Source organism: Panthera uncia (genome assembly GCF_023721935.1).
Source record: "Panthera uncia isolate 11264 chromosome C1 unlocalized genomic scaffold, Puncia_PCG_1.0 HiC_scaffold_4, whole genome shotgun sequence".
NCBI classification, from domain to species: domain Eukaryota; kingdom Metazoa; phylum Chordata; class Mammalia; order Carnivora; family Felidae; genus Panthera; species Panthera uncia.
Window position 1 is genome coordinate 71,373,316 of NW_026057585.1, and position 12,988 is coordinate 71,386,303.

The following is a 12,988-nucleotide window of genomic DNA, read 5'->3' on the forward strand; positions in this document are numbered from 1 at the left end:
ATCAGTAGATTGCTTTGGGTAGTATTGACAGCTTAGCAATACTGAATCTTCCAAACAGGAGGTGTTTTTCCATTTACTGGTGACTTAATTTTTTCAGCAATGTTTTGCAGTTTTCAGTGAACAGATCTTTTGCCTGCTTGGTTAAGTTTATTCCTGAGTATTTTATGCTTTTTGATGTTAATATAAATGCAACTGTTTTCTTAATTTCCTTCTTGGATTGCTCATTGTTAGTGTATAAAAACGCAACAGATTTTTGTGTACTGATTTTGTATCCTGCAACTGGCATTTTTTATCCTTTGCACGAAACCTCCCTCTATCCTCTTTAGAAGTTTGAAGGATTTTTTCTTCTGTTCTTTGGTCTTTAAGAACTTAATGATGATGGACCTGATCCATTTATTTTTTAGCCATTGTATTGGATACCAGGTAGATCTAACAGCTTCTTAAAGACTCCCTCCTTTTCAGTCATACCTTTACCCCCATTTCCTGAGATATCTGCTTCTGCTAATTCCTGAGCCTTCGTGGGGTTCTGTGATGTACATTACGTTTCTTTTAGGTTCCCCATTTCTGGCTTAGGAGTCTATGAAGTCAGTTACCACTCATCTATCTGTTTTCCAGCTTTCAAAATTTTGTATCTCTTTCCTTTTGTGTTTTCTTTGATCTTATGGGTTACTTATGCCATGTTAGTAGGTTTCTAATGAGCCATCTTTATTTAGAAGTTCTAATTATGTGGTTTTAGTAATTGAAAAACATGCAGGTTTGTCTATTAGACCTGCTAGTTCGTTGTTATGTGAATGAAAACTTAATATAAATGCTGCTAAAGCTAAAAAAGTGATTTGGGGATGGCAATGTGTCCTGTTCACATAAAGAGTTCTTAAAAACTAACTGAATTGGTCAGTCTTAAACAACTTGAGCATGCATATCTTGAGCTGACTTGTCTTGGAGGCCCATGTTCAAAACTAGAAGTCAGACAGGTTCTTCATGATCAAAGCAGACAGTTGGTAACACTTGTCTTCAACTGTTACAAATGAAATCTTCCTTGAGTAAAACTGTATCACACAGATGATATGATGTTGGGTTTGTTTCAGAATAATCCAAGGTGATGTGAGAGGAAGTAGCAGTAACTGGGAACTATGGATCCCGATGAAGCCAGAGTGGCAGGAGCTGATACTTGTTGAAGTCAGGGAATGGATTCATGGGAATTCATTAGGCTTGTCTCTCATTTTTTTTGCATATGTCTGAAAATTTCCACAATAGTAATAAGACTTGGCTATATCAGACAGTATCCTGAGGAGGTCCCAGTTGATTGTTTGCTAGGATGCTTGGGCATATTTGAAATATTTTTTAAAGAGAAGCTTCACGGGGGCGCCTGGGTGGCTCAGTCAGTTGAGCGTCTGACTTCTGCTCAGGTCATGACCTCACGGTTCACGGGTTCAAGCCCCATGTCGGGCTCTGTGCTGACAGCTCGGAGCCTGGAGCCTGCTTTGCATTCCGTGTCTCCCTCTCTCTCTGCCCCTCCTCTGCTCACGCTCTGTCTCTGTCTCTCTCTCAAAAATAGATGAACATGAAAAAACATTTTTTTAATTAAAAAAAGAGAAGCTTTGCAGTTGTTCACAGGCACATTTATGCTTCACCTTTGACGGAAGATGGTTTCATCTCTAAGAAGTATCTTAGACTTTGTAACACACACTGTGCTGTCATGTCAGTTTTTTAGACCTGATATTGCCACTTCAGGTACTACTCAGAGAGTTTACTCTTGTCTCAACTATCTCCTTGGCTCTAACAAAAAGGGCAGATGAGACAACACAATTATATGTATAATTTTGTGATAGTTTAAGACTGCCAAGAAATTACAAAAATGGTACAGAGGGTTCTTGTGTGTCCTTTAGTCACCTTCTCCCAACGATAACCTCTTAGATGGCCACAGTACACGAGGTGACTGACATTGGAGAGACTCAGTCCACAGCCATGGGAGGTGTCCATCCCCTGAGCTTAGGTTTCTAAGCTCTATTCCTGAGTGTAAGCCACCAGAAAACAATATACTTGAACTGCATTGACTTAATTTTCCATAGAAATGCCTTATACTCTTGGTTTTTATCAACTGTCCAGATAAGAAACGCATACCTGAAGAATGATTTAAAAAAATTTTTTGTTTGTTATTTTTGAGAGAGAGAGAGAGAGAGAGAGAGAGAGACAGAGCATGAGTGGGGGAGGGTCAGAGAGAGAGGGAGACACAGAATCCGAAGCAGGCTCCAGGCTCTGAGCTGTCAGCACAGAATCTGATGCGGGCCTTGAACTCGTGAACTGGGAGATCGTGACCTGAGCTAACATCAGATGTCCCACTGACTGAGCCACCCAGGCGCCCTGTGAAGAATGATTTTTTTATTGTCTGAAGACCTACAGTTAAAGGCTATCCATTGTGTTATTCAACATCCGTTTAATAAGGATCCATGTGATAAGTTTCTTACAAAATGTAAGGTTTGTCTTCCCTAGGAAAAAAGCCAAAAACCTTCTTTTGCCATAAATGAGGACTATGTAAACTCTCATATTTCTTTGTTTCTCTTTTTGCCTCAGCTGTCAGAAATTCAGAGGAACTTTAGGATATGATTGCAGTAATTAACTCATTTAACATTTCTAATGTCATTCTTTCCTCTTTCCATTTAAGTAGTTTCTAATATTTCTTCTTGTCTTTATTTTAACTGTACAGGTCCACAATCCCTTATCTGCAATTCTCAAGTGCCAAAAGCTCTAAAAATGTAGAACATTTTAAAATTTATGAAGTTCAGTGTGAATATTCATGTTTCACTACAGAAATACGAATGTGTTTGATTTCAGGGACCTGCCTCAGACTCCTCTAGGGATGTTATATAATATGCAGTAGATAGTAAGCTCTTTCTAAAATTGGAAAGATTCTGAATTCTAAAACCAGAACTAACCCCAAGGATTTTGGTTGTGCACATGTTTGAATGTGGCAAGGGCCTCAAAGATCTTTTGGACAGCAGGTGTGCGGCATAGAGAGGTTCCCAGTAGGCCATGGGGTAGATGTGACCTGATACAGGAGGACACTGGGGACAGGCAGCTGTGGAAGCCAAACGGAGATCTGCTTGTGGCTGCCATTGGTCCCTTGACCCCCAAGTTCATCTCCCTTGGCCACTGGTGACGTTACCTGTCTCTGGAACATCTTGTGGTCGGATTTTCTTGGTCAGTTTCAGAGCTGCTTCAAGGTCATAGACTTGGGAGCGGGTGAACTTCAGCTCCCTACGGAGCTCATTGATCTCCTTGATCAGGGAGACATTTTCCTGTAGAAAAGAGAGAGTGAGTATGGATGGATGAGTGATGAATGGGCCCAGGGCCTGCATCTAGACCCTTTCCAGCATCAACGATGTTTTTCTAAGCACTTCATATGAATTTAAATGCATTGAAGTATCATAATAACCCTATGAAGAGATTCTATTATAATCACAATTTTATAGAAGAGGAAACTGAGGCATAGAGAGGTTATGTAATGTGCCCAAATTACATAGAGAGCAGGTGGCAGAGCCAGGATTCTGACTCGGACAGTCTGGCTCCAGAACTCTGAGCTCTTAAAATACTGTGCTATCCTTTATTCATCTTTCCCCATTCATTTGTTGAATCTACGTTTTTTTTTGTTTTTGTTTTTTTTTGTGTTTTTTTTTTTGAGAAAGAGAGACACACACACAGTGTGAGTGAGGGAGGGGCAGAGAGAGGGAGACAGAGAATCCCAACAGGCTCTGCAGTGTCCGTGCGGAGCCTGATGCGGGGCTCGAACCCACGAAACTGTGAGATCATGACCTGAGCCAAAACCAAGAGCCAGCCGCTTAACTGACTGAGCCACCCAGGCACCCCTGTTGAACCTAAATTTATATGGTATTTGCTATGGCCCTGGGATGAACATAGAAATAAGAAATGGTTTTTGCCTTCAGCAGCATACTGTTTACTGAGGAGCACAGAAAAGCAAATGAATAATTAACATTTGCTATATCCATTGATAGTTCACTTCTCTTGTGTTTGACAAATATCCATCCATCCATCCATCCATCCATCCAATATTTACTGAGTACTTACTGTGCTGCACTGTGCTGATCTGAGGTATACAGAAAGTTAAGACCTGGCCTCTGCTCTTGAGGAGCTTAGGGCTTAGCGGGGGATCTAGGCGTAATTGAGCATGGCAGCCACCTTGATGCAATGGAGGGGTGGGGCACAGAGCTCTGCCCGAATGACCAGGGAAGAGTCCTAAGAATTGACCCCTGGGCTGAGGCTTGAAGGAGCTACCAAGGAGAGGGTAGAGGGGGTTGCACACAACTGGAGCAGCAAGAGAAAGGCACAGAAGTAGGACACGGCTGGTGTGGGGGGACCTGTGGTGGTTCCGTATCCCGGACACAAAGCGAGAGGCAGGTGCAGAGGAGTGAGGATGTGGAACCTGCTGGGGGCCTGGGGTGAGGGCTCTGCACCTGGGACCAAGCAGTCTCTTCTCTCTTCCCTCCTCACACCTCAGATCTGCCTTCCTTTTCACACTCAGCCTGCGGGCATCGAGGGCGGCTCCATGGAGATGTCCTTGTCATCATGGGCCCAGAGAGGGACTGGCTACTTTGCTTTTAGAGTACTCTTTGCTCGGCTTGTCTTCAGCAGTGCCTCTCACGTGACAGTGCAAACGAATCACTTAAGGATCCTGTTAAATGTGGCTTCTGACTCGGTAGGCTTGGGGCTGATCCTGAGATTCTAAGTTTTGAGCCAGCTCCTAAGAGAGGCTGCGGCTGGCCTGAGGGCCAGGCAATCCATGGGTAGCAAGGCCACTGAGGGTTGGAATGCCAAAAAAGGCCAATTCAGGCCACATAAAACGGACCTGTGCCAGGAACAACCACCACTTCGGACACTGTCTCCATAGCGGGAAGCATGGAGTCAGCCCAGAAAACAGGGTGACCCCAAGCACTGTTGTCTGTGAGCCATGACAACCACTTTTCTGTTATGGGGATATGCCTGTGGAGCCCAAGTGGGAGCAGGGCCTGAACTGGGGAGACCCTAACATATTCTTTCCCTCCAGAGCCCCTTTATCTGAGCATGTCAGATATACCTTCAGATTTTCAGTATATCACTTAATTTCAGTATTCCTCATTAAAAAAAAAAAAATTCTCTCCCTCTTGGATGAGATGCCCAATTATTGCTGATCCCTCGTTTTCAGGCTGGGCTTTGTGCCTTTTTTTCTATAAAGTCAGCAGATTTCTCCATCTGATCTTTTACTATTTTAACCAACCCAGGCTTTAGTGATGAATCTCCCACACTTCCTTTCCAGATGCTCTCCAGCAAAACTCTCTGCCAGTTTCCTCCCCTGAAACCTCTCTGCGCTGACTTTCTGTCATGACGTGATCGATTAAATATGTATGTATTTGGTTTCAAGACCTTGGACCCTACCTTGCATGTAAGAGGCGCTCAATAAATATTTGTGGAACGGATAGCAAATGAATAACTAATGCAGCAATATCAAGCTGAATAAGATGAGATTCTTACTAACAAGGAAATTACAAACCAGGGGGTAAAGGTTGCTTAGGGGAGAAGAGACAGACGGGAGACACAGGAGGGCCCGCGGGGAACTCAGGCAAACTTGCTCTGGCTCGGGGGTCTGTCCACTCCCCTACTTCATGGGCATCACTTAGCTTTCCCTTCTCTTGCCTCATTCAGTAAAGTAACAGTAATCAGATTGAAGATTAGAGACTGAAGGTACCATTTGTCCAGTCCTCTCCGGCCAGGTCTTGAGGTACTTCTGCATCATATTCATCCATTTTATCACTAAGTCCTGTCGATTCTGAGTCTGAACTGGATCTCATGTTCACCTTTCTTGCTGTCCATTTGTAACCCAGCTCTCAGCATCTCTCCCCTCTATTACCATAAACGGCCCCAAGTGGAGCCCTTGCCCTAGTGTCTCCCCACCCCTCCATCCTTGACAGTCCTGCTTGGGACTTGGCTCCCAGTACTTTTTGGTGTGAATGCCTGTTTCTAGCCCACTGCCTCCGTGATGCCTGCCACCCTAATGGGCCTTTAGGATAAGACCCAGTTCCCACTAGAGTGTGATCGAGACCCATGAGTTAATGCAGCCTGGTTCCCCATTCTGTTCACTCATTTTTTTCACTCGTTCATTCATTCACTGACTCTGAAAGCCTACTATGCACTGGTCACCGTGCCGGGCAAAGAAGGTCCAGCTTGGATGCAATGCTTAGAGAGGCCATGAGAGTCTGAAGAGGGGCGCACACCCAGTGGGAGAAGGACTTCCTGGGGAGGTGGGGGAGAGAGAGAAGACTGTTTCAGGCCTGGAACCAAGAGGGAGCAAGCAGGATTTGAAGCAGTAAATGCTGGATGCTGCTGCTGCTCCTGGTAACAAGAGTAATCATAACTTCAAGAGGTGACCGGATCCCTGCACCACGGCAAATATTTTGCATGCAATAACTCATCTAATCCCCGGGACAACCTTATGAAGAAGGTGTTATTAGACTCATTTCCCTATGAGGAAACTGAGGCCGAGGCAGTGCTTCAGTGGTAGTAGAGGTGGGATTTGAATCCGGTCGTGTCTGCCTCCAAGTGCTTGCTCCTCTACAACTGTTGTCTCCTGGACTCTCCTTTCCACCTGTGACGGACGTCACCCCATTCCAACACCTCACGTCAGATGACGACCATGGGAGCCCCCGAAAAGTACAAGCTGGGCTCCCTAAAGTGGTTTCTGGGGTGGTCTGTGTTCTGGAGAATCCAGAGGTCACACTGAGGTCCACTGTATATGCCTTGGGTAGCTGTGTGAATTTAAAATGTGGACGCAACAGCGTTTGCTGAGTCTTCTGTTCCTGATCCCTCCTTGGTCAGGACCACCTACAAAAGCCCCTCCAACCCTCCAGCCCCCCACCCAGCTCCTCTGCTGCGGGAAAAATGTGACCTGGGGTCCATCACATGCCAGGTCTTGGGGTCTGTAAGAGTGACTGGCTAGGGAATGCTAAGTCCATTTCTATAGACAACCTTCTAAACAAAGGAGCTACACAGAGAGCCCTGGCAGGAACGGACCCTGATGGAGCCTTCGGCCCAGAAAGGAGAAGGAAGGGAATACCAATAGCACCCCCTACTGGCCTTACCTATGTTGGCAGGGCCTGGCTGTGTGGAAGAAGCAGGCAACAGATGTGCTCCGTGGCCTTGGAAGCCCTGCGTCAGTGGTGTCCTTCCGGAACCCACAGTTGGTGGGACGGACATCTGCCTAACTGCCCAGATGAGGCATCTCTCTGCTCCTCTTTCAGTCTTCCTCTCACATCCCACTTCTACTCTGAGTTGTTTTTTGATATCACAACTTACCCCTTCTGAGGTCTTCTCATTTCCGCTGAACGGACAGTCATCTCCAAATGGGGTGCCCCGCCTCCTGCCTTGCGCCAGCAGCCTGTCCACCCTGCCTACCCCGCTACCTGCTTCAACCTTGGGTGGCAACTGCTTCTAAGATAAACTTGCTGCTTCTTGGTGTGGCAAGGAAAGCCCTCTCCGGGGACCCTAAGCTACTCACTCTCCAGTGGGCTTTTTCTTCTTGCCCCGGTGCTCTGCAATAAAGGAGGGTCTGGACGCCCGGGTCCCCAGACACCCCACAGGCCTCACTCTTCCCTGTCTGTTCTCAGGTGTTCTCTCTGCCTGGAAGCCTCTTCCCCCCACTTGCTCCCTGCTGCTTCTACTTCCTGTTCAAGGCACAGCTCAAATGCCTCTTCCCCTAATTGAAGCCTGCCTCTATGAGGGGCACACGGCACTGGATATACCATACTAGCAGTGCTTATCTGTATCTGGTTTCAGTTTCCTACCACGAACTGTTGAGGGCAGGCGTACTACCCCATTCATCTTGGAATCTTCCATGGCCGGCACAGAGTGTGGCACGTAAGAAGCCCTCAATATTGTGTCCTGAATGAATGTGTGTCCTAGTTGTTTGTATTCAAAGCAACTCTTATTTTCTTATCGGCAAGCATGCTGGAGAACGAGTGGAGAGGCCCTGCACTCCTGTATGAACATATAAATGAGACAGTGACCTCATTTTCTGTGTTTTCTAATGAGTATCTGCCTTGGCCTTCCTTGACCTCTTTGGACTGAAGCCCCAGGGCCTTGGTATCTGCGGATACAGGTCCTTACCAACGCAGAGCAAGGCATCAGGTCCCCAGGCCACCTGCCTGGTCCAAGCTGTGATGGCCTTCCAGGCTCTCCCACTGATTTCTGCCTTGGTTCTTCAGTAGGTCTTTAGGTTGGAGGACAGGAAGGGAGATAGCATTTGGGAGCACCTATTCCATACCAGGCCAGTGCCTAATGCTTTACATTAGCTTTCTCATTCAATCCTTGCAGTAACTCACTGAGGCTGGCACTTTCTTCCCCAGTTTATAGACAGGAAAGGAGGTTCCTGGAGAAGTTAAGGAATTCCCCCAAAGTCTCCCAGTAAGAGTGGTTGAGGCAGGATGAACCGGGTTTAGACAGTGTCCATTCTTGTTTCTCTTGCCCTGACACCTTGCCTGGTCCTGGCCTGGACCCTCTCCTTCAACTTAAGATCAAAGAAGGAAATAATTTTTGTAAGTAAAAAGAGTAGCTTTGAAAGTCTGTCTCCCTCCCTTTCCTTCCTTCCTTCCTTCCTTCCTTCCTTCCTTCCTTCCTTCCTTCTTCTCCTTCTCCCTCTTTTCTCCTCTCCTTTGCTTTCTTTTCTTTCCACCCTCCTTCCCTTCCTTTCTTCCAAACAAACTCTGACCCAGAGCCCACTATGATAAGCAAGGAGTCTCCTTGGTTAAGGGGTGGGGACCCAGAACCCTGCCTGCTGATCCTGTCTTGCTCCATGCAGTTATCCGGGGTATGTTTATGGATCCACAGGGCTCCACAGCACATGAGTTTACAATGCTGCTCCAGAAAACGCTCTTCTGGGGATTCCCCTGGCTGTTGGCTCCCTCCACCAGCCCTCAGGGAGCAGTAGGGCTGGGCAGGGGCCCTGCTGTGTCTCCTTGCCCCTTCTACCATCTCACCCTGCTTCACAGGAGCGGGCACGTGGCCTCTGGGGTACCTGGGAGCCAAAGACCTATGCCTGACCTGAGTGGCCTCGTGCCAGTGCTTGCACCCTCTGCCTGGCTGGCCTGTGGTCTTCACTTTCCTTTTCCTTCTCCAGGGACTGGCATTTGCTTTACCCAAATCCGCTTGGCGTGGAGAGAGGGACCCCACCCCTGGAGAACCCTTCAGGCCTGTGCTCTGCTGGCAGGGCGCAGACGAAGGCACAGCGACGCCACCGGCTGTCACCTGCTCCTGTAGTCGCCCTGGTCCCACTGCCCAGCATGCTGCACTCCGGGGCTCCAGTGGGCTCTCCATGCCTGGGGGGCCTTGACACCGCCAGCCAGGGCTCAGTGCATCAGCTGCTGGTGCCAAAAGGGTGCCACCAAATGGATGCGCTCCTCTCTCTGGGCTTCTGACCGCTCTCGCGGCCAGGAGCAGGGCAGTGGTCTGATGGTGTCAGGGGCTGGTTGTGGGATGGACGGCACAGACCCACCACGCCTGGGTCCCACCGGCCTGAATCACAGTGCACCTATGTGGGGACTGGCTGAGCTGGGAACTGGTTTGTTTCAATCTGCGGCCCATCCCCATCCCGGTATTTTAATTATGGCATTAAAGCAATATAAACATAAAAAGGTACGTGCCTTATAAATGTGATTCTGATGTTCTCTTTTGATATTAAATCGCATTAATTGTCTCAGACGATACTGATACTCAAACAGAAATCTGGCAGAAGAATCCTGATCGGCAGTGCTGATCAGTGGAGGCGGCAGTAATGGGGTCAGGCTCTCCGGAGAGCCTGACGAAGGATCCCCGGGGAGGTGGGTGTAGACACAGTGAGGCCAACACGAGGGGTGGGTGTGGTTGGCTTCGGACCCAAGAGATAAGGGAAGGGACCTGAGGCCCAGAAAAGGTAGAAGAGGTGTGGAGATGGGTGTGTCTCGAAATACAAGCAGCAGAATAAAAAGCAGCAAAGGAAAATCAGGTGAAATAAGAGTTGGAAACTACAGAAAAGAGGAGAGAGTGACTCTGGAGAGCTGGATGGAGGGCCGGAGCGGGGCAAGGGGGGTGTGCAGGACACAAGAACACTTTGGATAAAGAGGGGCGGAAAAAAGGAACAGGTGCCTGGTGAAGTGGTCGGGGGGAAGGGTGATAGAAATGAACGGGTATTGGCGGGGCAGGGGTGGGCATGGAAACACCTAGAAAAAACATGGAGAGGCTCTTGGCCATGGTCACAGCCAGGTCAGGCTCCGGGAGGCCAGAGGAGAGGGCTCAAAGAGAAAGGTGTAGAGAAAGCTACATCTGGGGGACACGCAGGTACCTGCATGATGCGGACATAATCGGTGCGGCGCAGCTCGTTCTCCTTGACCACCTTTTTCCTGAGAGTGGCCAGGTTTCTCTCCAGGTGCTCCCGCTGACGGGCGTACTCCTGCTGCAGGTCCGTGTTCAGCCCTGCGATCTCCACCTGATGGGCCAGCAGGGCTTCTTAAGGAGGGAGCGGGGACCCGGGAGAGAAGGGGAGTTGGGGAAAGGGAGGCAGAGCTCACCATGTCTGCCCGCTGCACGTACTTCTCAAAGAGAGCTCGGACCTTCTCCTTCAGGAGCCGGGGTTCCTGGATGTACGCTACGCAGTTGTGAAGGTCTGTCTTAAACCGTCTGACCAGCGCCTCCAGGTCCCGCTCCTGCAATCAGAAGGACTTAGTCTGGCACCACAAGGGCTCTGCAGGGAGTGGGCAAGGGCGCAGGCAGAGGCACATGGCAGCAGGAAGACAAAGGACACCTCATCTGGGACTCAACAGTTGACCGCCAGGGCCCGCAGTGGACACAGACACCTAGGGGGGTGTGTAGCCGAGAGGCAGACGTACTAAAACTCGGGGGCAGCTGCCTGGACAGCCTCATGTTTAAAAGGCCGCACGGCAACTCCTGGATTGCCTCTGGGTCCCTTTCAGGACCACACCTTAAAAGATGAAAGGCAGCGTGAGTGGTCACCCTATTCCTTCCTGAGCCAAGACGGATCGTATTGCTTCTCTCTAGTGGTCCTTGGGCCAGAGCTCTCCCATGTCCCCCTTCTTAGCTCACCCAGGGTTTATTCTTCCAGACAGTCAGGAGGGCTGCTGTGAGCGAGTAGTGGAAACATGACCAGATTGGGCAGATCGGTCCAGCTGCAAACTTGGGCCAGAGGCTCGTTCTCCCACCCTCCTCTCGCTGATACCCATCCTCCTCTACCCCTGACCTGGAGGGTCTCTCCTCCCTCTACGCTCCCACGGCCCTTTGTTCAGCTATCATAACCCTTCATCTTGCATTACAATTAATATGCACACACCGCAGATCCCCTAGCAACCTGTTCGGGTTGTAAAGGGCAGGACCTATGTCACATTGTTTGCTCTGTGGCTTCTACTGTTACCTAGCCCAGAGTCGGTGCTTCATGTGGGGAACGGAGAAAAATCCATCTGATTCCACAAACACGATGGGGTGCCCTGTGCTAGGGAGTGGCGGCGCAGCCATGTCCCAGCCCGGGACCAGAAGACCTAGTTCCTTCCCAGGGCTGACTCTCAGTATACCACTTAGCTATGGGCACCGGGCGACTTTTCTTAACCTCCTCATCTCTCTGGCCTTATCTACCTTATTTATTACCTAAAGAGACTGGACTAGACAATTTCCGAGGCCCTCCTTGCCTCAGCGTGTTTTTTGTTTGTTTCTTTCTTTCTTTTGGTAGTCAAAACCTTTTGCCACTGACTACAATGACCTCTCTGAGCATATTCCTTCCCCGGGCCAAACAAGCCAATGCTGCAAGCGTCCTTATGAAACCGGCCCCGCTCCCTTTGAGCACTTCACCCAAAGTCATCTTAGTCTCAGTCATGTAGATTTGCATGGGCCTGAAACCAGGCAGGGCTGTGAGCAAGTGAGGGGAGAGTTAAAATGGGAACGTATCTTAGCAATGGGCTGGCGCCGTCTCTCAGAAGCCAGCTGCCCCTTGCAGACAGGTGCCAGATCCTAAATCCAAGATCTGCCAGACTCTGAAAATCCTCACACCTTCTGTCTCTCTCTGTGCATCTCCTGATCAGTGGCTCTTAGTTTCTGCCACAGTTCCATGATGTTCAGCTCCAGCTGCGTGTTCTGCTTATGGAAACGCTCCAATTCTGCTTCCATCTATGGAGAACAAGGGGATAAAGTCAAGAATAAGAAAGTAAGGGAATACAAACAATATTTGGGAACTGAAGCCTATTGGTGGGAATGTGTCCCCAGCTACCAGGACATTTCTAGCTCCCACCTATGTCGTCTGGAATGAAACCATTTTCCCAACTCCTGGCCACCCCGGTAGGCCCCCATCCCTTGGTGGGTGTATTAACCCAGATCATGTGTTTCTATAGCCAGCCTCAGAACTGCCCCCTCCGAGTTTCCGTTCCTTCGGCCACGCTGATGACCTTCTTTTCTTGACTCTCACGTACTGGGACCTGGAAACTGAGGCAGGGTTCTGCACAGAAGCACCTTCCTTGCCTACTTTATGAAACTGTGTGAGTGAATCTCAACGCTTTGAGGCCGCAAGCCATCAGAGTCGATCCCAAAGCACAACGTTTTAAGGGACCAGCAGGTAGGCGTCCCCAGCCTAAGGAACCTCCGTCTCATCACTCTGTTGAAAAGGTTGTAAAAGTACAGCTGAGGAGACTATCTCATCTTCAAAAGAGAAGGAAGAAGCCACCAATGAACTTCTGAAAGATTTTTATTGGTTGTTGCATTTGTATTAACCAAAGACGCATGAATGACAACTGGAGCTTCTGATTAGGACGAGAGCAGGTGGAGGTGAATTCTCAGTTGATCCGATTTCTGCCAAAAGCCAAGGGGGTGAGGTTTGCTTGACACACCATATCTGGTGGACACTAGTATTCCTGTTAATAGAGAGGGGCGCTATTTTGGGGGGATGGGACAGGTCACTGGGTTCTTTAGTGGC

General features: G+C 48.8%; 1 protein-coding gene across 1 annotated transcript in view; it reads right to left on the reverse strand.

Annotated features, from left to right (window-relative positions):
- CFAP57 (cilia and flagella associated protein 57) overlaps positions 1-12,988 on the reverse strand; it is a 70,058-nt gene that overhangs the window by 7,131 nt on the left and 49,939 nt on the right. The window contains exons 19-22 of the mRNA XM_049617337.1: positions 12,073-12,189; positions 10,587-10,721; positions 10,361-10,504; positions 3,164-3,296 (exon numbers count right to left, since the gene is read on the reverse strand). Of these exons, the coding sequence (XP_049473294.1) occupies positions 3,164-3,296; positions 10,361-10,504; positions 10,587-10,721; positions 12,073-12,189 (529 nt within the window). The remainder of the gene's footprint in view (positions 1-3,163; positions 3,297-10,360; positions 10,505-10,586; positions 10,722-12,072; positions 12,190-12,988) is intronic.